At 46.0% G+C, this 25185-nt stretch overlaps 2 protein-coding genes across 5 annotated transcripts in view; one reads left to right on the top strand and one right to left on the bottom strand.

Annotated features, from left to right (window-relative positions):
• Window positions 1-22110, bottom strand: part of LOC140418052 (uncharacterized) — a 92572-nt gene extending 70462 nt beyond the window's left edge. The window contains exons 1-4 of the mRNA XM_072501479.1: window positions 21855-22110; window positions 21274-21655; window positions 18185-19035; window positions 5246-5602 (exon numbers count right to left, since the gene is read on the bottom strand). Coding sequence (XP_072357580.1) covers window positions 5246-5602; window positions 18185-18676 — 849 coding nt within the window. The 5' untranslated portion in view covers window positions 18677-19035; window positions 21274-21655; window positions 21855-22110. The remainder of the gene's footprint in view (window positions 1-5245; window positions 5603-18184; window positions 19036-21273; window positions 21656-21854) is intronic.
• LOC140422386 (uncharacterized) overlaps window positions 6287-25185 on the top strand; it is a 151420-nt gene continuing 132521 nt past the window's right edge. The window contains exons 1-2 of one of the 4 annotated variants that reach the window (XR_011947423.1): window positions 6287-6612; window positions 14066-14453. Coding sequence is in view for 3 of the 4 variants with exons in the window: in XM_072507404.1 (XP_072363505.1) it covers window positions 9569-10552 (984 nt within the window). In the remaining variant the exon portion in view is untranslated. Of the gene's footprint in view, window positions 6613-9070; window positions 14454-22599; window positions 23818-25185 lie in introns of those variants that run through there. The other 3 variants (XM_072507404.1, XM_072507403.1, XM_072507406.1) reach the window with 3 other exon arrangements.

The raw sequence follows: 25185 nt of genomic DNA, 5'->3' as shown, positions 1-25185 counted from the left end.
AGGTGAAACATAAAGGGTTAGGGAGCTGGACAGAGTTTGGCGTGTGTTCAGAGGTCCCAGATAGGGGTCAGCCAGCATCATCACATCGATGGATCTGCACAGAAAAGGTCCAACCAGATGGAACTTATAAGGCCAAGGTGAGGTTAGTGACGCGGGAATTTGAAGAAGTCTTAGGAGAGAAAGAGGTCAGAGTGGACTCACCCACAGCAGGAAAGGTAATTTTGAAATTTCTTTGGCCCTTTTCGTGACATTTTCTCAGAACTTTCAGTCAAGAAACATAAAAGCTGCATTTGCGCTGGGGGATCACCTCCAGAGGGCAGTGTTTCTGCAACCTCCTACGGTGCCAGATGTGGATGGAAGACTTTGGAAGTTCAATAAGTTTGTCTATGTTTTGAACAATGTTTCAAGTGTATGGCACTTCTCAGTTAGATCAGTTTTGTCCAAGTCGGGTTGTCTCTACCTGAAGGCAGAAGCTGCCGTGCTTTATTGGTTCCAAGGCAGGAAACTCTCGGGCATCTTTATGATGCATGTTGATGATACTAGTGAGTTCCAAAACAATGTTACTGACAGGATCAGAACAACATTTAAGGTTGGAGTCAGGCTTCTGGGACCTTTAAATAAATTGGATTGGAAATCGGGCAGTGTGGGTCTGATGTGACTTTACATCAACAATCTCATGGAGACAGTATGAACCCTGTCACAGTCAACGGGGCCGGGGCCTCACAGAAAGATGAAGGTGTTTCCAAAGCTGGGACTGAACTGCTGCAAAGTTGAATTGACGACTGGGGCACACAGGCAAGGCCGGATACAAGTTTTGATGTCTTCGAGCTGAGTTCTGTAATGAAACATCCAGAGGGCAAGGATATTTAAAGGGCAAACAAAACATTAAATAATACAAGATGGAGAAATGTGTGCTGAAATTTCCACCTTTGGGTGAGCTGCAAAATATAAAATGGATTTTTTTAGTGATGCCTCACTCGGATGAGCCTGGCTCAGTGTCTGTACACTGAGTGATGTTTAAAAATCTCTTTCAGCAGAAGAACAGACAAACATTTCTCATTCTAAATTCAAAGGTCGATGATATTCAGCTCCCATGAATCGAGTGACTCTGTCACATCTTGATGTCATGTTTGGTGTGAAATTTCTGTCTGTAACTCCTCCCCTTCTAATATCTTGTAAAAGGAGTTTACAAAAGCCATCAGTGCAGGAATGTGAAATTCGATCCTATTGTAAGATCCGGGTTTGGATCCAATCTCAATTGTAACACTCAAATCAATTACACGTCAGACTGTGTTGTGAAAGTTACCTGCAGCTCCTGACCAGTTACAGACCATTCCGGATACAAGAATGTTGTCACAGAATTTATTAAGTTAACTGTAATAAGTACAAAATCACAATAATTAACAAAGGCAGTGGATCAGTCCGTTCACTCTGGATCACCAGCTCTCAGCTTCCAGGTGACTGTGGAGCTGTCTCTTGTTCTGTTGACTGAAGTCTATCCTCTTACTTCATGTTGTGTTGTGCACCGAGCTCCAGAAAATTGTAGCTCATTAACCCTTTCTAGTACCTACCTCTACGCATGGCTGGTAGTTTCCTGTGGTTCTGATTGGCCCAAGCAGCCCATGATCAGTCCCTGATTGGTTAAATGGGGCACGATCAATGTCTGATTGGTCTCTGAAGGATATCGGTCACCTTGCTGATGTGTGATGTCAGTTTCTCATTGTGGTGTCACTTCCTCATGATTAATATTCGTCAGGCTCATCGTCCTAACTGATGCCTAAAGTCACCCATGATTATTGTGGTACATTAATTACAAGCCTTATTTAATACTTCCTGTATACTCTACCTACAATGTAACTACTGTTAGGAGGCCCATTAACTACTCACACAAGAGACCTTGTAACTTATTATTTCTTATCTCGAGCAAAGCTGATTCCACACCCTGAACTTTCAGGCTAAGTTGATCTCTCAGTACTGAACTAATGAACAGGAGCAATCCCATCATCTTTTCCGAGCTTCATGCATTCCAATATGTCAAATACCCTTCAACATTTAGATTCCAGCCTTGGTCACCTTTCAAACAAGTCTCTGTAATGTCTATCAGGACACACATTTATCTCTGTCCGTGCTGACAATTCTTTTTTTTAAATTTAGAGTACCCAATTCATTTTTTCCAATTAAGGGAAAATTTAGCGTGGCCAATCCACCTACCCTGCACATCTTTCAATTGTGGGGGTGAAACCCACGCAACCACGGGGAGAATGTGCAAACTCCACATGACAGTGACCCAGAGCCAGGATTGAACCTGGGACCTCGGCGCTGTGAGGCACCACTGCTAACCACTGCGCCACCGTGCTGCCCCATCTGCGCTGACAATTCATCCAATCTGTTACAAATGCTGTGTGCATTTTCAATCCATTTTCAGGGGTTCAATAATCCAATAGGGATTTCAAGTGAAACCTCTTCATCCAGTGGGTGGTGAGAATGTGGAACTCACTACCACAGCGAGTGGTTGAGGTGAACAACATGAATACTCCTGTATCTTGACAAGGGAGAAAGGAATAGAAGGATATGCTGATGGGGGAGATGAAGAGGGGAGGGTGGAGGCTCATGTGGAGCATAAATACTGACAGAGACCAATTGAGCCAACTGGCCTGGCCCTGTGCTGTAGACTCAATGGAACAGAGACAAATGTATTTATTTTAGATCTACCTGTAGTAGTATGATAAAACTTTTTTCTTGGGATGGAGGCATCACTGGCTGGGTCAGCATTTGTTGCCCATTCATAATTCCCTTGAACTGAGTGGCTTGCTAGGTCATTACAGTGGGGGACAGTTAAGAGTCAACCACATCTGTGTGGCTCTGGAGTCACATGTGGGCCAGACTGGGTAAGGATGGCAGATTTCCTTCACTAAAGGACATTAGTAAACAGATGGGTGTTTACAACAATCGATAATGGTTTCATGGTCATCATTAGACTTTTAATTCCAAATTTTTATTGAATTCAAATTTCACCATCTGTCCTGGTGGGATTCGAACCCCAGAATAATACCTGGGTCTCTGGATTACTAGTCCAGCGGCAATACCACTAGGTCACCGCCTCCCCCATACTATCCAGGATAAAATAAATGCAAAGCCGTGAGACTGTCCAGAATGTACCTGTTGTATAGAACCTTGGTCAGGCCGCAGCTGGAGGACTGTGTGCAGTTTTACTGCCCTTGTCGCCAGAGGGAAAGGGCAACAAAGGTTCACCAGACTTGTTCCGGGGGTGGCAGGACTGCCCTTTGAGGAGAGATTGGGGAAACCTGGCCTGTGTTCTCTAGAGTTTCAAAAAATGAGAAGTGACCTCAATGAAACCTACAAAATACATAATGGAACAGACAGGGTGGGTACAGGTGAGATGTTTCCCCTGGTTGGAGAGTCTGGAACCAGGGGACACAATTTAAAAATACGGGGGAAGCCACTTAGGACCGGTCTCAGAGGAGACATTTCTTTACTCAGAGGGTTGTGAATCTTTGGAATTCTGTACCCCAGAGGGCTGTGCAAGCTCAGTCACTGAGTGTGTTTAATGCAGAGACTGACAGATATCTAAATACCAATAACACAAAGGGATATGGGGATAGTGTGGGGGGAAAGGCATTGAAGTGGTTGATCAGCCATGATCGTATTGAATGGTGGAGCAGGCTCGATGGGCTGAATGGCCAATTCCTGCTCCCATGTTCCAATGTTGCAAAGTAGGTAGGTAAGTAAATTGTGAAGGGGACATAAGGAGATTACGAAGGGATATAGATAGGTTACGTGAGTGGGAAAAGATCTGGGAAATGGAGAACAACGTGGGAAAATGTGAAATTGTCCATGTTGGCAGAAAGAATAAAAAAGCTTTTTATCGAAATGGTGAGAGATTGCAGAGCTCTGAGACTCAGAGGGATCTGGGTGTCCAAGAGCATGAATCACAAAAGGCGAGTATACAGGTACAGCAAGTAATTAGGAAAGCTAATAGAATGTTATTGTTTATTGTGGGGGAATTGAATACAAAAGTAGGTTATGCTTTTGTTAGCATGAATGAATCCAAAAGAATCCCTCGACATTCAGGTCTGCTTCAAACATCAAACAGTTTATTGTTGTAACACCGGCGGGGAGTAAGCCTCTGGGCAAAGGCAGATACCTCTCCACTGAACAAAGGGAATCATCATCATTTATACAATTTCAAATAGTTAGTCAGCCCAACTCAGCCGGAAACGATCCAATCACAATGATTATAGATTGCACACATTGACTGGTAGATCCAATGAAAGTGGTTACTGGGCAGCAGGGAACTGCGTGATCAGCTCATGGACAGCTAGGGGGTTATTCATGAACTCATGATACCTTCCAGACCCCCTCATCGACCGTCCTTGGGTCTTGAGTATAAATAACTCCCTTATCTTAACCTTGTTACTGGCTGGTACCATTGTCAGAATTCCATAAGAGCATCCCCCTTTGTGAGAAAGAGAGAGAGAGCTGACTGGTGGTGATTTAATCTGAGGGTCACCACACCTCAGATGAGGAGCAATGCTGAGGAGGCAGGGCCTTCATGGATGACCTCAGCCGGTACGGAGTAGAACCCACGCTGTTGGTGTCGCTCAGTATCACAAACCAGCCATCCAGCCAACTGAGCTAACTAATCCCCTGAAATATTAGTTATTGCCTGTCTCCCATCACACTATTTAATGTTGTTTCTCAGTCCATGTCAGACAACCTGCCCCATACCTTGATAATTTTCTTCTGCGAGAAACACAGAGATAAATTAAACAAAAGATCCATGTACCCTCCATTGCCCATCACCATGGCAAGGTGGCATGTTTTAAGGGGATCCAAACAGAAATGGGAAGGAAACAGCTTCCAACTTCCAAACCAACTTTCAATCTGTGATCCTTATGAAATTTGAAACCAGGTATCCGCAACAAGGCTCAAAGAGCGTCAGCCCACTGGAGTCAAAGTCGTGAGACCAGCCAGTCCAGCAGAGGAAACACGCCAACCATTCCCATTGACCAACTGTCAGAATGAACAAAATGCAGTCCTGGATGTAATTGAGAGTAGCAACACTAACAGCAGAATCCAACCCCTGTAATCACTTGTTAACTTGTTTGTGTCTCAGCAGTTGCGATGAATCACGGAATCCCTTCCCACATTCAGAGCAGGTGAACGGCCTCTCCCCAGTGTGAACTTGCTGGTGTCTCTGTAGGTTGGATAACCGAGTGAATCACTTCCTACAATGAGAGCAGGCGAATGGCTTCTCCCCAGTGTGAACTCGACGGTGTGCCCGCAGGTTGGATAACAAAGTGAATGTTTTCCCACACTGAGCACAGGTGAATGGTCTCTCCCCAGTGTGAACTCGCTGGTGTGTCTGCAGGCTGGACATATGAGTGAATGTTTTCCCACACTGATCACAGGTGAATGGCTTCTCACCAGTGTGAACGCACTGGTGTGTCTGCAGGTGGGATAAGCGAGTGAATCCCTTCCCACACTGGGAGCAGGTGAACGGTCTCTCCCCAGAGTGAACTCGCTGGTGTGGCTGCAGGTTATCGAACCGAGTGAATCCTTTCCCACACTGAGAGCAGGTGAACAACCTCCCCCCCCCCCCCAGTGTGAGTTCACTGGTGTATCTGCAGGCTGATCAACTGAGTGAATCCCTTCTCACGCTGGGAGCAGGTAACCGGCCTCTCCCCTGTGTAAACTCGCTGGTGTCTCTGCCGGTTGGATGAGGAAATAAATCCCTTCCCACACAGAGCAGGTGCCAAAATGTGGAGCGTAGGGGCTTTTCAGAGTAACTTCATTGCAGTGTCAATGTAAGCCTACTTGTGACAATAAAGATTATTGAAACAAAGAGGTCGCAAATTCAAAACAGGGCTGAAGAGAAACTGCTTCTCCCAAAGGGCTGTGAATCTGTGGAATTCACTACCCCAGAGTGCGGTGGAGCTGGGACAGTGAGTAAATTTAGGGAGGAGTAAGACAGATTTTTAATCGGGTTGAAGGGTTCTTCTCGATGGGCCAAATGGCTAATTCTGCTCCTATATCTTATGACCTTATGAAAGGGGGAGACATTGATTTGCTCCCAGATGTTGTCCAGGGGAGGATGTTTTAGTCTGAAACTCATTGTCCAACCTCCACATTGTGACATCACAAAGGAGCTCGTCCTCTTAATCAACCAATAGGAATAAGCCCGCTCCGCCGTGACGTCACTGCCCAGCGCGCAGATGCGGGAGCCCCATCCGCACTCATTGTTTTCCTTCCCCCACACATCCTCGAGACAAAGTTTCCAGGCAACAGGCTGACAGTTCCGCCCGTCAGTGTGTCCCTTCCCCACCACTAATACGGGATTGCGCATGTCTAAGGGAAGGGGAATCTGCGCATGTACAGGGGAGCTCACTTCCGCTGACCTTATTGCTGAGGTAACCAATAGGAAGACTGGAGGACCGGAAGGGCTCTGCTCCTCCGCCAATCAGAGCTCCCCCATTGTCTCAATGCGGAAGTTGGACATGGAGGTTTCTGCCGTGCAAAACTGTTGTTCCTCCGACCCGAAATAAGCTTGAGCTGCACACAGACTGAACCTTCCTCCTGTCTCAAACATCTGTGAGTAAAGCACTTTCTTTTCTCCCTCTTTCCGTTTATTGTCTTCAATTGGTGATTTGCAGCAACTGAAGGGAAAGGAAGTGAATCCAGGGAGGGTGCAGACCCTGGAAAGCTTGGCCCAGGTCTCTCTCTCACTCAAAGACATTCACATCCTTTGCTCCCTCAGCTTGACACATTTATTTCTCTGGCTAAAAAGGATGGTCTCTTTCCAAATGTTCACAATTAAAGGTCTGGTTTCCCCAGGAGATGAAGGACATTTAAGGGCCAATCCAACACAGCCAATTACTTCTGGAGGTCTACTGTCCATCATCAACAAAGTGATGGAAGGAGTCATCAAAGTTGCCATTAAGTGGCAATTATTCTGCAATAACCTGTTCTTGGACGCTCAGTTTGGGTTCCGCCAGGGTCACTCAGCTCCTGACCTCATTACAGCCTTAGTTGAAACTTGGACGAAAGAGTTGAATGCCAGAAGTGAGGTGAGAGTAACTGCCCTTGACATCAATGCAGCATTTGACCGTGTATGGTATCAAGGAGCCCGAGCTAAACTGGAGTCAATGGGAATCTCCACTGGTTTGAGTCATACCTGGCACAAAGGAAGATGGTTGTCGTGATTGGAGGTCAATCATCTCAGCTCCAGGACATCATTGTTGGAGTTCCTCAGGACAGTTTCCTCAGCCCAACCATCTTCAGCTGCTTCATCAATGATCTCCCTTCCATCATAAGGTGAGAAGTGGTGATGTTTGTGGATGACTGCACAATGTTCAGCACCATTCTCAACTCCTCAGATAATGAAGCAGTCCATGTCCAAATTCAGTAAGACCTGGACAATATCCAGGCTTGGCCTAATAAGTGGCAAGTTACATTCGTGCTACACAAGTGCCAGGCAATGACCATCTCCTACAAGAGAGGATCTAACCACCACCCCTTGACATTCAGTGGCATTTTCATTGCTGAATCCCCCACAACCAACATCCTGGGGGTTACCATTGATCAAAACTGAACTGGACGAGCCCTATTAATACTGTAGCTCCCAGGGCAGGTCAAAAGCTGGGAATCCTACAGTGAATAACACACAACCTGATGCCCCAAAGCTTGTCTACCAGACATCTACAAGCACAAGTCAGGAGTGTAATGGAATACGCTCCACTTTGCTGGATGAGTGCAGCTCCAACAACACTCAAGATGCTCGACACTATCCAGGACAAAGTAGCCTGATTGATTGCGTCGCCTTCCACAAACATTCAAACCTTCCACCACCGACAAACAGTAGCAGCTGTGTGTACCATGTCCAAGATACACTGCAGTAACTCATAAAGGTTCCTCAGACAGCACCTTCCAAACCCACAACCACTACCATCTAGAAGAACAAGAGCAGCAGATACCTGGGAACCTCACCACCTGGAGGTTCATTTCCAAGTTACACACCACCCTGACTTGGAAATATATTGCTGTTCCTTCACTGTCCCTGGGGCAACATTCTGGAATTCCCTCCCTAACAGCACAGGGGATGTAGGGCAGCATGGTGGAGCAGTGGTTAGCGCTGCTGCCTCACGTCGCCAAGGTCCCACATTCGATCCCGGCTCTGGGTCACTGTCCGCGTGGAGTTTGCACACTCTCCTTGTGTTTGCGTGCGTTTCGCCCCCACAACCCAAAGATGTGCAGGGTAGGTGGATTCGCCATGCTAAATTGCCCCTTAATTGGAAAAAATGAATTGGGTACTTTAAATTTATAAAAAAACAATTAAAAAAAAAAAAAAAAACAGCACAGGGGATGTATCTACACCTCAAGGACTGCAGCAGTTCAAGAAGGCAGCTCACCACTACTTCGGAAGGGCAACTGGGGATGGGCAATAAATGCTGGCCTGACCAGCATTGTCCACATCCCATAAATTAATATTTAATATTGGACAGAGATATGTCTAGTGTTGTTATATGGTATGTATTGTAGATATTGTTGATGGTTCTGTAATAAAATACATCTATCATTATTTCTAGTTTTGTGATATAGTACTGTACCTACATTATATATTTCCAGTCATTTCCCTATCTCTAATCAGTAAATGTACTTATATGGAGATTCTCTACTCTTGTACAGGTTTTAGTGAGTTTAGATTTGTTGATCAGCACCTTCAGGAAAATTGGGAGGGAAAGTAAGTGAATACAGTCTGTATATTACACACATTTTTCATCCAGTAATATAGACATATATCTGTCTGGCAGCCTGCATGAAGATTTTCAGGTTTCTGTGTCCAGGACAGGAAGCAGTGACTTAGATTTGTCAATCAGCCTGAATCAGCACCTTCAGGAGCATTGGGAGGGTGAACATTAGATACAGCAGAGTGAGAATGGAGGGAGAGTGTGTGGGATTGAGATTTAGACCATTTCGCGAAAAGAGAGAGAGGGGAATGAATGTTCGATAGAAACTAAAATTGTCTGTTCTGAATTTCTATCCTGCACAGACGATGATTACTATTGTAAAATCTGGTTAAGGAAGTTCGAAGAGGAGTTCGAGGCTGATATCTCAAACTAAATATAACGTCAAGAACTGACTGAGTCACTCAATTCTTGGGATCATCTGCCTTTGAATCTAGCAGGAGAAATGTTTGTCTATTCTGTCTGCTTCAAGAGATTCCCGTAACAGCCTCCCCGAATAGGCGCTGGAATGTGGCGACTAGGGGCTTTTCACAGTAACTTCATTGAAGCCTACTTGTGACAATAAGCGAGTTTCATTTTTCATTTTAAACATCAGTGTGTCTAGAAAAGCACTGAGACAGACACACACACAGACCCGTGTGAGGCTGTTACAGAGCACTGACTGTGGAAAGAGCTTTAAGCAGTGACACAGCCTGAAAAAATACTGCATCATTCACAGCAGGGAGGGACTGTATACGTGTTCTGTGTGTAGACGAGGCTTCAACTGATCGTCCAACGTGGTGAGACGCAAGATCACCCGCACCATGGAGAAACCATGGAAATGTGAGGATTGTGGGAAGGGATTCAAAGGCCCGTACAGGCTGGAAAGGCATCAAAGCAGTCACACTGGAGAGAGGCCTTTCACCTGCTCTCAGTGTGAAAAGGGATTCACTGACATTGGCAGCCTGCGGAGGCACGAACGAGTTCACACTGGAGAGAGGCCTTTCACCTGCTCTCAGTGTGATAAGGGATTCACTGACATTGGCAGCCTGCGGAGGCACGAACGAGTTCACACTGGAGAGAGGCCTTTCACCTGCTCTCAGTGTAAAAAGGGATTCACTGACATTGGCAACCTGCGGAGACACGAACGAGTTCACACCGGAGAGAGGCCATTCATCTGCACTCAGTGTGAAAAGGGATTCGCTGACATTGGCAACCTGCGGAGACACGAACGAGTTCACACTGGAGAGAGGCCTTTCACCTGCTGTCAGTGTGAAAAGGGATTCACTGACAATGGCAGCCTGCGGAGACACGAACGAGTTCACACTGGAGAGAAACCATTCACCTGCTCTCATTGTGAAATGGGATTCACTGACATTGGCAACTTGCGGAAACACGAACGAGTTCATACTGGGGAGAGACCGTTCATCTGCTCTCAGTGTAAAAAGGGATTCATTGACATTGGCAGCCTGCGGATACATGAACGAGTTCACACTGGAGAGAGGCCTTTCACCTGCTCTCAGTGTGAAAAGGGATTCACTGACATTAGCACCCTGCGGAGACATGAACGAGTTCACACTGGAGAGAGACCATTCATCTGCTCTGACTGTGGGAAGGGATTCACTCGGTTATCCAGCCTGCAGAGACACCAGAGTGTTCACACCGGGAGAAGCCGTTCATCTGCTCTGTGTGTGATAAGGGATTTGCTCAATTATCCAGCCTGCAGAAACACAATGTCACTCACACCAAGAGCAGGCCCTTTAAATGCTCTGACTGCAGGATGGGTTTCAAAAGCTCTCAGCTACTGATGTCCCACCAGCGCGTTCACTCTGAGGAGAGACCGTTCAGCTGCTCTCACTGCACAAAGAGGTTTAGATCCTCATCCAACCTGATGAAACACGAGCGAGGTCACACTGGGGAGAGCCCGTTCACCTCTCCGACTGGGAAAAGATTCACTCGGTCATCACTTGCTGAACCACAATGTCACTCACACCAATGAGAGACCCTTTAAATGCTCCGACTCTGGGAGTGGGTTTAAAAACTCTCTGGTACTGATGTCCCACCAGCGCATTCACACGGAGGAGAAACTGTTCAGATGCTCTCATTGCACAAAGAGGTTTCAAACATCATCCACATTGCGGAGACACCAGCGAGTTCACACTGGAAAGAAGCCATTCACCTGCTCTCACTGTGGGAAGGAATTCACTCAATCGTCCAACATGCTGAGACACCAAAGGGTTCACAAGGGTTGGGTTGGATTCTGCTGTTTTTCCTGCTGTTAATCACATCCAGGACTGAACCTGGAGTGGGTGGAGGGATTTGCCTCCTCGTCAACTCCTCCTGGTGCTCGGACGTGGTGACCCTGGTGAACTATTGCTCCCCGGACCTGGAATACCCGACTGTGAAGTACCGTCCAGACTACCTTCCACGGAATTCACTTCTGCCATCATCACGGCCATCTACATCCCACCCCAGGCGGAAGTGAAGAAGGCACTTGATGGATTGTAACCGCTATAAATAACAATGAAGCAGAATACCTTGCAGCCTTGTTCATAGTGGCCGGGGACTTTAACCAGGCCAACCTCAAGTGAGTACTGCCAAAATTCCACCAACACATCTCCTGTCCCGACAGGGGGCCCAACATCCTTGACCACTGCCACACAAACATCATGGGCGCCTGATGATCCATCCTGACTGCACTTCGGAAAATCGGACCACAATACGGTGCTCCTTCTCCCCGCATACAAGCAGAATCTTAACGGGAGAATCCGGTTAAGAAGGTCGATGCAACGGAAGAGCTCCTACGCGACTGCTTAGTGTCAGTGGGCTGGTCCATATTCAAGAACAAGGGCAGCATGGTAGCACAAGTGGATAGCACTGCGGCTTCACAGCGCCAGGTTCCCAGGTTCGATTCCCTGCTGGGTCACTGTCTGTGCGGAGTGTACACGTTCTCCCTGTTTCTGCGTGCGTTTCCTTCGGGTGCTCCTGTTTCCTCCCACAGTCCAAAGACTTGCAGGTTAGGTGGATTGGCCATGATAAATTGCCCTCCGTGACCAAAAAAGGTTAGGAGGGGTTATTGGGTTACAGGATAGGGTAGAAGTGAGGGCTTAAGTGGGTCTGTGTAGACCCGATGGGCCGAATGGCCTCCTTCTGCACTGTGTGTTCTATGTTAACTCAGCAGCCAGCCTAAACGAGTATGCCAGCACCGTCACAGACTTCATCAGTAAATGTGTAGAAGATTGCGTGCAAAAGAAGGTAGTCTGTACTTTACCCAACCAGAATCTATGGTTTAATCGGGAGATTCAAAGCTAACAGGGACTCCCAAGTGACGATACCAAACTAATTTAGAGTCACAGACTAACGACAGGGACTCTCATTGGTTGTGCCAGGTCGTGCACCCAGATCCTGCGCAGACCAATTGGCAGGTGTGTTTCCGGACATCCTCAACCTCTCCCTCCTCCGTTCCAAGGTTCCCATCTGCTTCAAGAAGACCAGCATCATACCGGTGCCAAAGAAGAACCAGGCAACGTGCCTCAATGACTATCATCCGGTGGCCTTGACATCGATCATTATGAATTGCTTCGAGATTTGGACACATCAACTCCATACTCGCAGCATTCCTTGATCCACTGTAATTCGCATACCGCCACAACCGGTCCACATAAGATGCTATCTCCCTGGCCCTATACTTGCCCTGAAGCATCTCGACAACAAGGACTCCTACGTCAGACTCCTATTCATTAACTACAGCTCTGCCTTCAACCCCATAATCCCAGCCAAGCTCATATCAAAACTCCAAAACTTCGGACAGGTGCCAGAGTGTGGCGACTAGTGGATTTTCACAGTAACTTCATTGCAGTGTTAATGTAAGTCTAGTTGTGACAAATATAAAGATTATTATCATTGACTTTTACCAATGTTTACAGGTGCACCACAGAAAACATCTTATCTGGCTGCATCACAGCTTGTGTTATGGGCCAGGGTTTAGAAAACTCCAAAGTATATCATGGAGTTCACCTGACCTACAATTGTTTAATGATTTTGGTTCCGATGAGCACAAGGGCTGCCTTTCAGGTGTTATTCAGCAGAGGCCTTAACCACTTTTCATCAAAACAAGCTTTGTTCTACGAATTTAGTTAACATTTTTACAAACACACACAGTAAGCATTTTTATAAATTACAAACATAAATACCCCACACAACTACAGTGATCTATGTATAACCCTGAATAAATTCCCCTCTTTAACTGTTCCAATTTAATAACAAGATCCCATAAACCAGTACCTCCTTTTCAAAGGTGTGGCCCAGCACACAGCACTCAATACCTGGTATGGATGCTCTTGTTTCCTTTCCAAAACAGCAGGTTTGAATTCCTTCCAGAAAGCAATTATTTCTTTTCAAGTTATCAAGCAGTCTGGAAACTGCTTTTAAAATGAAGATCGAGAGACAGGCCAAAATACTCCTCTTTCTGAGCACAGCAGCCAAAAATGTGAAAACGAAAGCAAAAAACTCAGCCACAAAACAGCCCCAAACCAAAGCGAAAGTAAAACCAACACACAGAGCCACAGCCCAGCTCCACCCACACAATGACATCACTGAAGCCATGTGGTAAGACAAAAACATTTCTTAAAGGGACACTCGGTATGGCAACTGTTCAGCCCAAGACTGTAAAAAACTACAGAGAGTTGTGAACACAGCCCAATCCCTCACACAAACCCGCCTCCCATCCATTGACTCTGTCCACACCTCCCGCTGCTTTGGGAAAGCCGGCAGCAAAATCAAAGACCCTCCCACCGAGGTTATTCTCTTTTCCAATCTCTTCCATTGGGCAGGAGATACAAAAGTCTGAGAACTCGCAATAACAGATTCTAAACAGCTTCTTCCCCGCTGTTACCAGACTCCTGACTGACCCTCTTATGGACTGAACTGATCTCTCCACACATCTTCTCCACTGAGTAGCACTACACTCCGTATGCTTCACCCGATGTCTACATATTTAAATTGTGTATTTATCATATGTCCTATGTTTTTTCATGTATAAAATGATCTGTCTGTATTGTACGCAGAACAATACGTTTCACTGGACCTCGGTGCACGTGAATAAATTTAATCAAATCAAACTTTGTTCATTCTGACACTTGGTGAAGTGGGAGGGTCGGAGGGTTTCTTTCTGCTGGACTAGCCGGTCTCACGACTTTGCTTCCAGTGGGCTGATGCTCTTTGAGCCTGGGGGAGAGCACATTTCCACTGGAATGATCCACAAAGGCTGAAGTACATTTATTTTATCCTGGATAGTAAACAGTGTTATTCCCCCACTACAGGTGGATCTAAAAGAAACCAGATGGGTTTTTACAACTATCGACAATGCTCTCATGGTCATCGATGACTTTTAATTCCAGATTTTTAATTAATTTAAATTTCACCATCTGCCGAACCTGGATCCCTATTGCATTATCCTGGGACTCTGGATTACTGGTCTGGCTATTGTTTTCCGAGATGTGTTTTGTGAGATGAAGTCACTATAGCCAATAAGTGAGCTGTTTTCGAGTTGTTTCCTTGACGTCCTGTACTTTCCCACTAACTTACAGACAAAACAGCCGCAACTGTACTGTGTATAAACGTGTGTTATTGTAACTACTCCCAGAGATGCTTCGGTTCGCTGAAGCATTCCCTGCATGTTTGTAATAAAGATTCACAAACTTTAACCAACTCTGGACTCCGAGTGACATTTATCCCACAACAACCTGGTGTCAGGAACAGGATCCACTGACGGCTCTGATTAAAGGCAAGTCCCCGTGGACAGCAGATACCGGGGTGAGTATTGTTTGTTTTATACCACCCGTGTATAGTTCAGTCTGACTGACCACTGGGGACTCCTCAGAATCTCAGGGATCAGTTTCTGGTCTGTTTCTTTGACATCCATTCAATATAATTTCAATAACTGGAACATTTCAGGCAGGGAATTGTCGGTTTTACACCAAGGATATGTTTGGGGGCGATGCTGAAGTCCCCGTGACCGAGAGGGTTTTGTAGCTGTCGAAAAATGAAGGGATAAAGCCGTACGGGAGGTGAAACAGAAAGAGTTAGGCAGTTGGACAGAGTTTGGCGTGTGTTCAGAGGTCCCAGATAGGGGTCAGCCAGCATCATCACATCGATGGATCTGCACAGAAAAGGTCCAACCGGATGGCGCTTATAAGGCCCAAGGTGAGGTTAGTGGTGCAGGGATTTGAAGAAGCTTTGGGAGATAAAGAGGTCAGAGTGGACTCACCCACAGCGGGAAAGGTAATTTTGAAATTTCTTTGGCCATTTTCGTGACATTTTCTCGGAACTTTCGGTCAAGAAACATAAAAGCTGCATTTGCGCTGGGGGTCACCTCCAGAGGGCAGTGTTTCTACAACCTCCTAAGGTGCCAGATGTAGATGGAAGACTTTGGAAGTTCAATAAGTTTGTCTATGTTTTGAACAATGTTTCAGAGTGTACGGCACTTCTCAGATAGATCAGTTTTGTCCAAGTCGGGTTGTCTCTACCTGAAGGCAGAAGCTGCCGTGCTTTATTGGTACCAAGGCAGGAAACTCTCGGGCATCTTTATGATGCATGTTGATGGCTGCCTATGTGGTGGTACTAGTGAGTTCCAAAATAATGTTACTGACAGGATCAGAACAACATTTAAGGTTGGAGCCAGGCTTCTGGGACCTTTAAATAAATTGGATTGGAAATCGGGCAGTGTGGGTCTGATGTGACTTTACATCAACAATCTCAGGGAGACAGTATGAACCCTGTCACATTCAATGGGGCCGGGGCCTCACAGAAAGATGAAGGTGTTTCCAAAGCTGGGACTGAGCTGCTGCAAAGTTGAATTGACGAATGGGGCACACAGGCAAGGCCGGATACAGGTTTTGATGTCTTCGAGCTGAGTTCTGTAATGAAACGTCCAGAGGTCAAGGATATTTAACGGGCAAACAAAACATTAAAAAATACAAGATGGAGAAATATGTGCTGAAATTTCCATCTTTGGGTGAGCTACAAAATATAAAACGGATTTTTTTTAGGGATGCCTCACTCGGATGAGCCTGTCTCAGTGCCTGTACACTGAGTGATGTTTAAGAATCTCTTTCAGCAGAAGAATAGACAAACATTTCTCATTTTAAATTCAAAGTTCGATGATATTCAGCTCCCATGGATCGAGTGACTCTGTCACATTTTGATATGATGTTTGGTGTGAAATTTCTGTCTGTAACTCCTCCCCTTCTAATATCCTGTAAAAGGACTTTACAAAAGCCATCACTGTTAGTGCAGGATACCCAAATGGAATGTGAAATTTGATCCTATTGTAAGATCTGGGTTTGGCTCCAATCTCAATTGTAACACTCAAATTAATTACACGTCAGAATGTGTTGTGAAAGTTACCTGCAGCTCCTGACTAGTTACAGACCGTTCAAGGTACAAGAATATTGTCACAGAATTTATTAAGTTAATTGTAATAAGTACAAAATCATAATAATTAACAAAGGCAGTGGATCAGTCCGTTCACTCTGGATCACCAGCTCTCAGCTTCCAGGTGACTGTGGAGCTGTCTCTTGTTCTGTTGACTGAAGTCTATCCTCTTTCTTCATGTTGTGTTGTGCACCGAGCTCCAGAGAATTGTAGCTCACTAACCCTTTCTAGTACCTACCTCTACGCATGGCTGGTAGTATCCTGTGGTTCTGATTGGCCCAAGCAGCCCATGATCAGTCCCTGATTGGTTAAATGGGGCACGATCAATGTCTGATTGGTCTCTGAAGGATATCGGTCACCTTGCTGATGTGTGATGTCAGTTTCTCATTGTGGTGTCACTTCCTCATGATTAATATTCGTCAGGCTCATCGTCCTAACTGATGCCTAAAGTCACCCATGATTATTGTGGTACATTAATTACAAACCTTATTTAATACTTCCTGTACACTCTACCTACAACGTAACTACTGTTAGGAGGCCCATTAACTACTCACACAAGAGACCTTGTAACTTATTATTTCTTATCTCGAGCAAAGCTGATTCCACACCCTGAACTTTCAGGCTAAGTTGATCTCTCAGTACTGACCTAATGTAATCCTTAATGAACAGGAGCAATCCCATCATCTTTTCCGAGCTTCGTGCATTCCAATATGTCAAATACCCTTCAACATTTAGATTCCAGCCTTGGTCACCTTTCAAACAAGTCTCTGTAATGTCTATCAGGACACACATTTATCTCTATCCGTGCTGACAATTTTTTTTTTTTTTAATTTCGAGTACCCAATTCATTTTTTCCAATTAAGGGGCAATTTAGCGTGGCCAATCCACCTAGCCTGCACATCTTTCAATTGTGGGGGTGAAACCCACGCAAACACGGGGAGAATGTGCAAACTCCACACGGACAGTGACCCAGAGCCAGGATTGAACCTGGGACCTCAGCGTCGTGAGGCAGCACTGCTAACCACTGCACCACCGTGCTGCCCCAGCTGCGCTGACATTTCATCCAATCTCTGTCAAATGCTGTGTGCATTTTCAATCCATTTTCAATAATCCAATAGGGATTTCAAGTGAAACCTCTTCATCCAGTGGGTGGTGAGAATGTGGAACTCGCTACCACAGCGAGTGGTTGAGGTGAACAGCATGAATACGCCTGTATCTTGAGAGAAAGGAATAGAAGGGTATGCTGTGGGGGGAGATGAAGAGGGCTGAGTGGAGGCTCATGTAGAGCATAAATACTGACAGAGACCAATTGAGCCGACTGGCCTGGCCCTGTGCTGTAGACTCAATGGAACCAAGACAAATGTATTTATTTTAGATCTACCTGTAGTAGTATGATAAAACCTTTTCTTGGGATGTAGGCATCACTGGCTGGGTCAGCATTTGTTGCCCATTCATAATTGCCCTTGAACTGAATGGCTTGCTAGGTCATTACAGTGGGGGACAGTTAAGAGTCAACCACATCTGTGTGGGTCTGGAGTCACATGTGGGCCAGACCGGGTAAGGATGGCAAATTTGAAATGAAATGAAAATCGCTTATTGTCACAAGTAGGCTTCAAATGAAGTTACTGTGAAAAGCCCCTAGTCGCCACATTCCGGCACCAGTTCGGGGAGGCTGTTACGGGAATGCAGTCCTGGATGAAATTGAGAGCAGAAACAATAACAGTATCCAACCCACATTATTAATTGTGAACTTGTTGGTGTCTCAGCAGGTGCGATGAATTACAAAATCCCTTCCCACATTCAGAGCAGAGGAATGGCCTCTCCCCAGTGTGAACATGTTGATGTTTTTGCAGGCTGGATGAATGTCTGAATTCCTTCCCACACCAAGAGCAGGTGAATGGCTGTTCCCCAGTGTGAACTTCCTGGTGTGACTTCAGGCTGGATAACCGACTGAATCCCTTCCCACACTGAGAGCAGGTGAACGGCCTCTCCCCAGTGAGAACTCACTGGTGTCTCTGCAAGTCGGATAGCCAAGTGAATCCCTTCCCACACTGAGAGCAGATGAATGGTTTCTCCCCAGTGTGAACCCGCTGGTGTCTCTGTAGCGTGGATGTATGTCTGAATCCCTTCCCACACTGAGAGCAGATGAATAGCTTCTCCCGAGAGTGAACTCGCTGGTATGACTTCAGGCTGCATAACTCAGTGAATCGCTTCTCACACTGAGAGCAGGTGAACGGCCTTTTCCCAGTGTGAAGTCGCTGATGTTTCCGCAGGGTGGTTGAACGACTGAATCGCTTTCCACACTGAGAGCAGGTGAACGGCCTCTCCCCAGTGTGAACTCGCTGGTGTGTTTGCAGGTTGGATAGACAAGTGAATTCCTTCCCACACTGAGAGCAGGTGAACGGCCTCTCTCCAGTGTGAATTCGTCGATGAGCTTCCAGCTGAGATGGGGCTCTGAATCCCTTCCCACAGTCACTACATTTCCACGTTTTTTCCATGTTCCGGGTCTCCTCATGTGTCTCTCGGTTGGATAATCAGTTGAAGCCTCGTCCACACACACAACACGTGTACGGTCTCTCCCCGCTGTGAATGGTGTGATGTTTTTTCAGGCTGTGTCACTGATTAAAGCTCTTTCCACAGTCAGTGCTCTGGAACACTCTCACTCGGGTGTGTGTGTCTCGGTGCTTTTCCAGTCACACTGATGTTTCAAATCTTCTTAAATAGACAGAGCGGGCAAACATTTTGCCCCCTAGATTTAAACGCTGATGATAGTCGGGGCCTGATGAACCTAGTTGCTCAGTCAGATCGGGATGTGACGTTTGAGGTTGCTGTCTATAATTCCTCTTCTTCTAATATCCTGTAAAAACAATTTAGAAACGACATCACTGTCAGTACGGGATAGGAATTCAGATCAGACAAATTTAGTTTCTCTGGAACATTCTTTCCTCTCTCATTTCCCAAAAGGTGTAAATCTCCGTCCCACACACTCTCCCACCATTCTCTCTCTGTTGTATCTAATATCCACCCTCCCAATTCTCCTAAAGGTGCTGATTCGGGCTGATTGACAGATCCCTGCTCACTGCTTCCTGTCCTGGACACACAGACCATAACAAATGGGAGCTGCAGTTGGCCATTCGGCCCATTGAGCCCGCTCAACCATTCGGTTAGACCATTGGCCGATCTACCTCAACATCATTTTCTCACACCATTCCCCATATCCCTCAATATCTTTAATATCGAGAATCCTAAATTACCTTGCTAAATTACCCTTAGTGTCTAAGACAAAAGGTTAGGTGGGGTTACTGAGATAGGTGGAGGTGTATCAATCTCTGGCTTGAAAATACTTGATGACTGAGGCTCCACGGCCTCTGGGGTAGAGAATTCCAAAGCTTCACCACATCCTCGAGTGAAGAAATCCCTCTTCATCTTGCCTTTCCCTTAATTTTATGATCTATTCCCCATAACCCTTGACTCCCTCGTCAAATATAAATCTATCCAACTCATCCATGAATATATTCAATGACCCCCCCCCAGACTCCACTGGTCCCTGTGGAAGAGAAATCCAGAGACTAACAACCCTCAGAGAAGGGATGACTCGAAATATATAACGTAGCTACAGCACAATATTACACAACTGGAAATAATAAATGTACTTTGTTACTGAACCATAAATAATATATCTAATCTGCATAATATAACAATACTGGATATTTCTCTGGTCTGACATTAATTGACTGTCCCCTTAAATGTCAGCCATCTCCTGGGGAAACCAGCCCTTTAATTGTGAACATTAGGAAAGGGACCATCCTTTTAGCCAGACAAATAAATGTGTCAAGCTGAGGGAGCAAAGGATGTCAATGTCTTTCAGAATCATAGAATTTACAGTGCAGAAGGAGGCCGTTCGGACCATCAAATCTGCACCGGCCCTTGGAAAGAGAACACTATCTAAGCCCACACCTCCACCCTATCTCAGCAACCCCACCTAACCTTTTTTTTTTTGGACATTAAGGGTAATTGAGCATGGCCAATCCACCTTACCTGCACATCTTTGAACTGTGGGAGGAAACCGGAGCACCCGGAGGAAACCCACGCAGACACAGGGAGAACGTGCAGACTCCACACAGACAGTGACCCAAGCTGGAATGGAACCTGGGACCCTGGAGCTGTGAAGCAACTGTGCTAACCACTGTGCTACCATGCTGCCCCTAAAAGAGAGAGAGAGAGAGAGACCTGGGCCAACCTTTCCAGAGTCTGCACCCTCCCTGAATTCACTTCCTTTCATTTCAGTTGCTGCAAGTCACCAACTCAAAGCCAGAATGAGAAAACAAATGGAAAGGGGGAATCATTGATTTCCTCCCAGATGTTGCACAGAGGATAAAGTTTTACATCTTTTTTTTCTGAACAATTCCACAATGCAAAAGGACAAAGCTGAATGCAGAACAATCAGCAATACACTAAAAATACACCCACAATACACGCAAAACAGAAACTAATGAATAATCAATCCAAAACAGAAACTAATGAATAATCAATCCAAAACAGAAACCAATGAATAATCAATCCAAAACAGAAACTAATGAATAATCAATCCAAAACAGAAACCAATGAATAATCAATCCAAAACAGAAACCAATGGATAATCAATCCAAAACAGAAACCAATGAATAATCAATCCAAAACAGAAACTAATAAATAATCAATCCAAAGCAGAAACTAATAAATAATCAATCCAAAACAGAAACTAATGAATAATCAATCCAAAACAGAAACTAATAAATAATCAATCCAAAACAGAAACTAATGAATACTCAATCCAAAACAGAAACTAATGAATAATCAACCCAAAGCAGAAACTAATAAATAATCAATCCAAAGCAGAAACTAATGAATAATCAATCCAAAACAGAAACGAATGAATATTCATTCCAAAACAGAAACGAATGAATAACCAATAAAAAAACAAAACCTGGAGCATTCAAGCCAGTGCACTCCCGCCTCCCCCCTCCCCCGAGCAGTCGCCCCACATCGGTGAAGGGTGTCCAACACATGTATGGGAAAGTATGCGTGTGAAAAGCAGAGGACCAAGCAGGCACACCTGTCACATTAGAGGTAAGCGAAAAGCTGGGTCGTGAAGGATGGTCGGTTGGTAAAAATGGGTACCGGGCAAAAAAGTTTGAAAAACACTGACTGTGAATCCCTTCTGCACACGGAGCAGGTGAATGGTCTCTCCCCAGTGTGACCACATTGATGAATTTCCAGCTGAGATGAACCTTTGAATCCCTTCCCACAGTCCCCACATTTCCACGTATTTTCTATGGTGCGGGTATCCTCATGTTTCTCCAGGTTGGATAATCTATTGAAGCCTCCTCCAAATGGTACAGTCCTGCTGTTCAATGATTTTCAGGCGGCCATCTGTCAGATCTTCTCGTGACATCAGGTTTCAGATTTCTGGCTGTGAATCCTCCTCACCTAATATCCTGTAAAAGGAGTTTGCAAAATTCATCACTGTCTGTCCGGATAGAAATTCAGGAGAAAAATCCTGGGCCAACATTTCCAGAGTCTCCACCCTCTCTTCCTGGATTCATTTCCTTTCCCTTCAGTTGTTGCAAGTCACCAATTCAAGACCAGAATGGGTAAAGAAATGGAAAGGGGGAGAAAAGAAAGTGTTTTACTCACAGATGCTGGAGACAGGAGAGTTTCCGTCTGTGTGAACCTCAATCTTCACTCACAAATTGGCTGGAGAAGAGTCCTTCCGGTCGCCCCGGTTTCCCATTGGTCAATCCCTTCTGACAGACGATGAGGGGCGGAACACCACGTGGGGGTGGGAGAGACTTTTCCCTCCAGCCGCGCTGAGCTGGTGTCCAATGGGAAAGGCTGGAAGACCCGGACACACAATGGTCAGTGCGCCGCTTTGTTCCGGTCCCCGCCTCAGTCCCGCACATGCGCACTCCTCATACGAAAATCAGCACATGCGTACCACGCCTCTTCCGGCTCCCATGCGCAGTCTCTCTGCCCCGCACATGCGCAGCAACTGAAGGGAAAGGAAGTGAATGCAGGGAGGCTGCAGACTCTGGAAAGGTCGGCTCAGGTCTCTCTCTCCCTTAAAGACATTGACATCCTTTGCTACCTCAGCTTGACACATTTATTTGGCTGGCTAAAAGGATGGTCTCTTTCCCAATGTTCACAATTAAAGGGCTGCTTTCCCCAGGAGATGGCTGACATTTAAGGGGACAGTCAATTAATATCAGAGAAATGTTCAGTGCTGTTATTTGGTACAGATTAGATATATTATTGATGGTTCTGTAACAAAGTACATTTATTATTATTTGTAGTTGTGTAATATTGTGCTGTAGATGTGTTATATATTTCCAGTCATCTCTTCCCTCAGAGGTTTGTTAGTCTTTGGATTTCTCTTCCACAGGGACCAGTGGAGTCGGGGGTCACTGAATATATTCACCGCTGAGTTGGACCGATTTCTGATTGACCAGGGAGTCGAGGGTTATGGGGAACCGGCAGGAAAATAGAGAGAAAGCTGCGATGAGGAGGGAGTTCTTCACTTGAGGATGGAATTCTCTACCTCAGAGGACTGTGGAGCCTCAGTCATCAAGTATTTTCAAGGTCAAGATCAAGATTGATCCGTTTCTCGATATTGAAGATATCGAGGGATATGGGGGATAGTGTGGGAAAATGGTGCTGAGGTAGATCGGTAAATGAGCTCATTGAATGGTTGAGCAGGCTCAATGGGACATTGTCACCATGAAGAAACCATGGAAATGTGTGGACTGTGGGAAGGGATACAGAGCCCCATCTGTGCTGGAAGCTCATCGACGCAGTCACACTGGGGATAGACCATTCACTTGCTCTCGCTGTGAGAAGGGGTTCACTTGCATGTCCCACTTGCAGTCACACATGCGCGTTCATACAGGGGAAAGGCTGTTCACCTGCTCTCAGTGTGGTAAAGGATTCAGTGATTCAACCACCCTGCAGACACATCAGCGAGTTCACACTGGGGAGAGGCCATTCGCCTGCTCTCAATGTGGGAAGAGATATATTCAGCCATCCAGCCTGCAGAGACATCAGCGAGTTCACACTGGGGAGAGGCCATTTGCCTGCTCTCAGTGTGGGAAGGGCTTTACTCAGTTATCCACCCTGCAAACACACCAGCGAGTTCACACTGGGGAGAAGCCATTCACCTGCTCTCAGTGTAGGAAGGGATTCACTCAATTATCAAGCCTGCAGAGACATCAGAGGGTTCACACAGGGGAGAAGCCATTTACTTGCTCTCAGTGTGGGATGGGATTCGCTCAGTCAAGCAGCCTACAGACACACCAGCGAGTTCACACTGGGGAGAGGCCATTCACCTGCTCTCAGTGTGGGAAGGGATTCATTAACTTATCCAACCTGCAGGTACATAAGCGAGTTCACACTGGGGAGAGGCCATTTACCTGCGTTCAGTGTGGGAAGGGATTCAGTGATCCATCTACCCTGCGGACACACCGGCGAGTTCACACTGGGGAGAGGCCATTCACCTGCTCTCAGTGTGGGAAGGGATTCACTCAGTTATCCAACCTACAGACACACCAGCGAGTTCACACTGGGGAGAGGCCATTCAGCTGCTCTCAGTGTGGGAAGGGATTCAGTCGCTTGTCCAACCTACGGGTGCACCAGCGAGCCCGCACCGGGGAGAAGCCATTCTCTTGCTCTGAATAGGGGACGGCATTCGGTGATCCATCCCAGCTGCAGGGACACCAGCGCGTTCATACTGGGCAGAGGCCATTCACAAGAGCTCAAAGTCGAAAGGGATTTTGTAATTCATTGTGCTGAGACATCAAGTTCACAATTGATCACAGGGGTTGGATTCTGTTATTGTTTCTGTTCTCGGTTACATTCGGGGCTGCATTTTGTTCATTCTGACAGTGGTCAATGGGGAGGGTCGGAATGTTTCTTTCTGCTGTACTGGCCGGTCTCACAACTTTGCTTCCAGTGGGCTGATGTTCTTTGAGCCTTGTTGCAATTACCTGGTTTCAAATTTCACAAAGATCACAGAGTGAAAGTGCATTTAAAGTAAGAAAATATTTAGTTTGCATTTCTGTTTGGAACCTTCCCCCCTCCAAAGCAGCCACGTTGCTATGCAGGTGGGCTATGGTGGTTACATGGTTCTTTTCTTTTCTTTATCGAGAAGAAAACTAACAGGGTATGAGGGGCAAGTTGTCTTGAGGTGGACTGGGAAACTACATGGGAGACAGGGAATAGCTAATATTTCAGGAATTATTAAATCTATACCAGGGGTCAGTTAGCTCAGTTGGCTAGATGGCTGGTTCATGATGCAGAGCGACGCCAGCAGCGCGGCTTCAACTCCTGTACCGGCTGAGGTTATTCAGGAAGGCCCCGCCTTCTCAACATTACCCCTCATCTGAGGTGTGGTGACCCTCAAATTAAATCACCACCAGTCAGCTCGCTCCCAGAATATGGTCCTCCGAGACTTTGGCAATTTTCATTTCACATTTTACAAAATATTCCATAATTATATCAAGGGGAAGCGGATAACCAGGGAGGGGACAGGACCTATTGGGGACCGAGGGTGTAATCTGTGCATCGAGTCGGATGACAATGGTAGGATGTAAAGTGAGTACTTCAGATCTGTCATCCCTTTGGAGAAGGAAGATGTGGGTGAAGAATTCAGTCAGAGGGAGTGTGAGGTTCTTGAGCAGTTTGACATGGGGGGGCGGGATTCTCCGATACTGAGGCTAAGTGTTGACGCCGTCGTAAACGCCGGTGAATTTTACGATGGCATCATCTGGCCACTAGCACGATCGTATTCCATCTGCCAGGCCCTGGCCCATTCACTTAACCTTTCCAAATCCCTCTGCAGACTTCCAGTATTACAGACCAGTGAAGTAGGGAAACTATTGGGTAAAATTCTGAAGAACGGAATCTATCTCCACTTGGAGAGGCAAAGTTTGATCAGGATAGTCAGCATGGCTTTGTCACAGGGAGGTCATGGATA

The sequence above is a fragment of the Scyliorhinus torazame genome, chromosome 5 (genome assembly GCF_047496885.1).
Source record: "Scyliorhinus torazame isolate Kashiwa2021f chromosome 5, sScyTor2.1, whole genome shotgun sequence".
NCBI classification, from domain to species: Eukaryota; Metazoa; Chordata; class Chondrichthyes; order Carcharhiniformes; family Scyliorhinidae; genus Scyliorhinus; species Scyliorhinus torazame.
The sequence above is the reverse complement of the archived record's forward strand: the minus strand, read 5'-3'. Positions and strand labels throughout refer to the sequence as shown.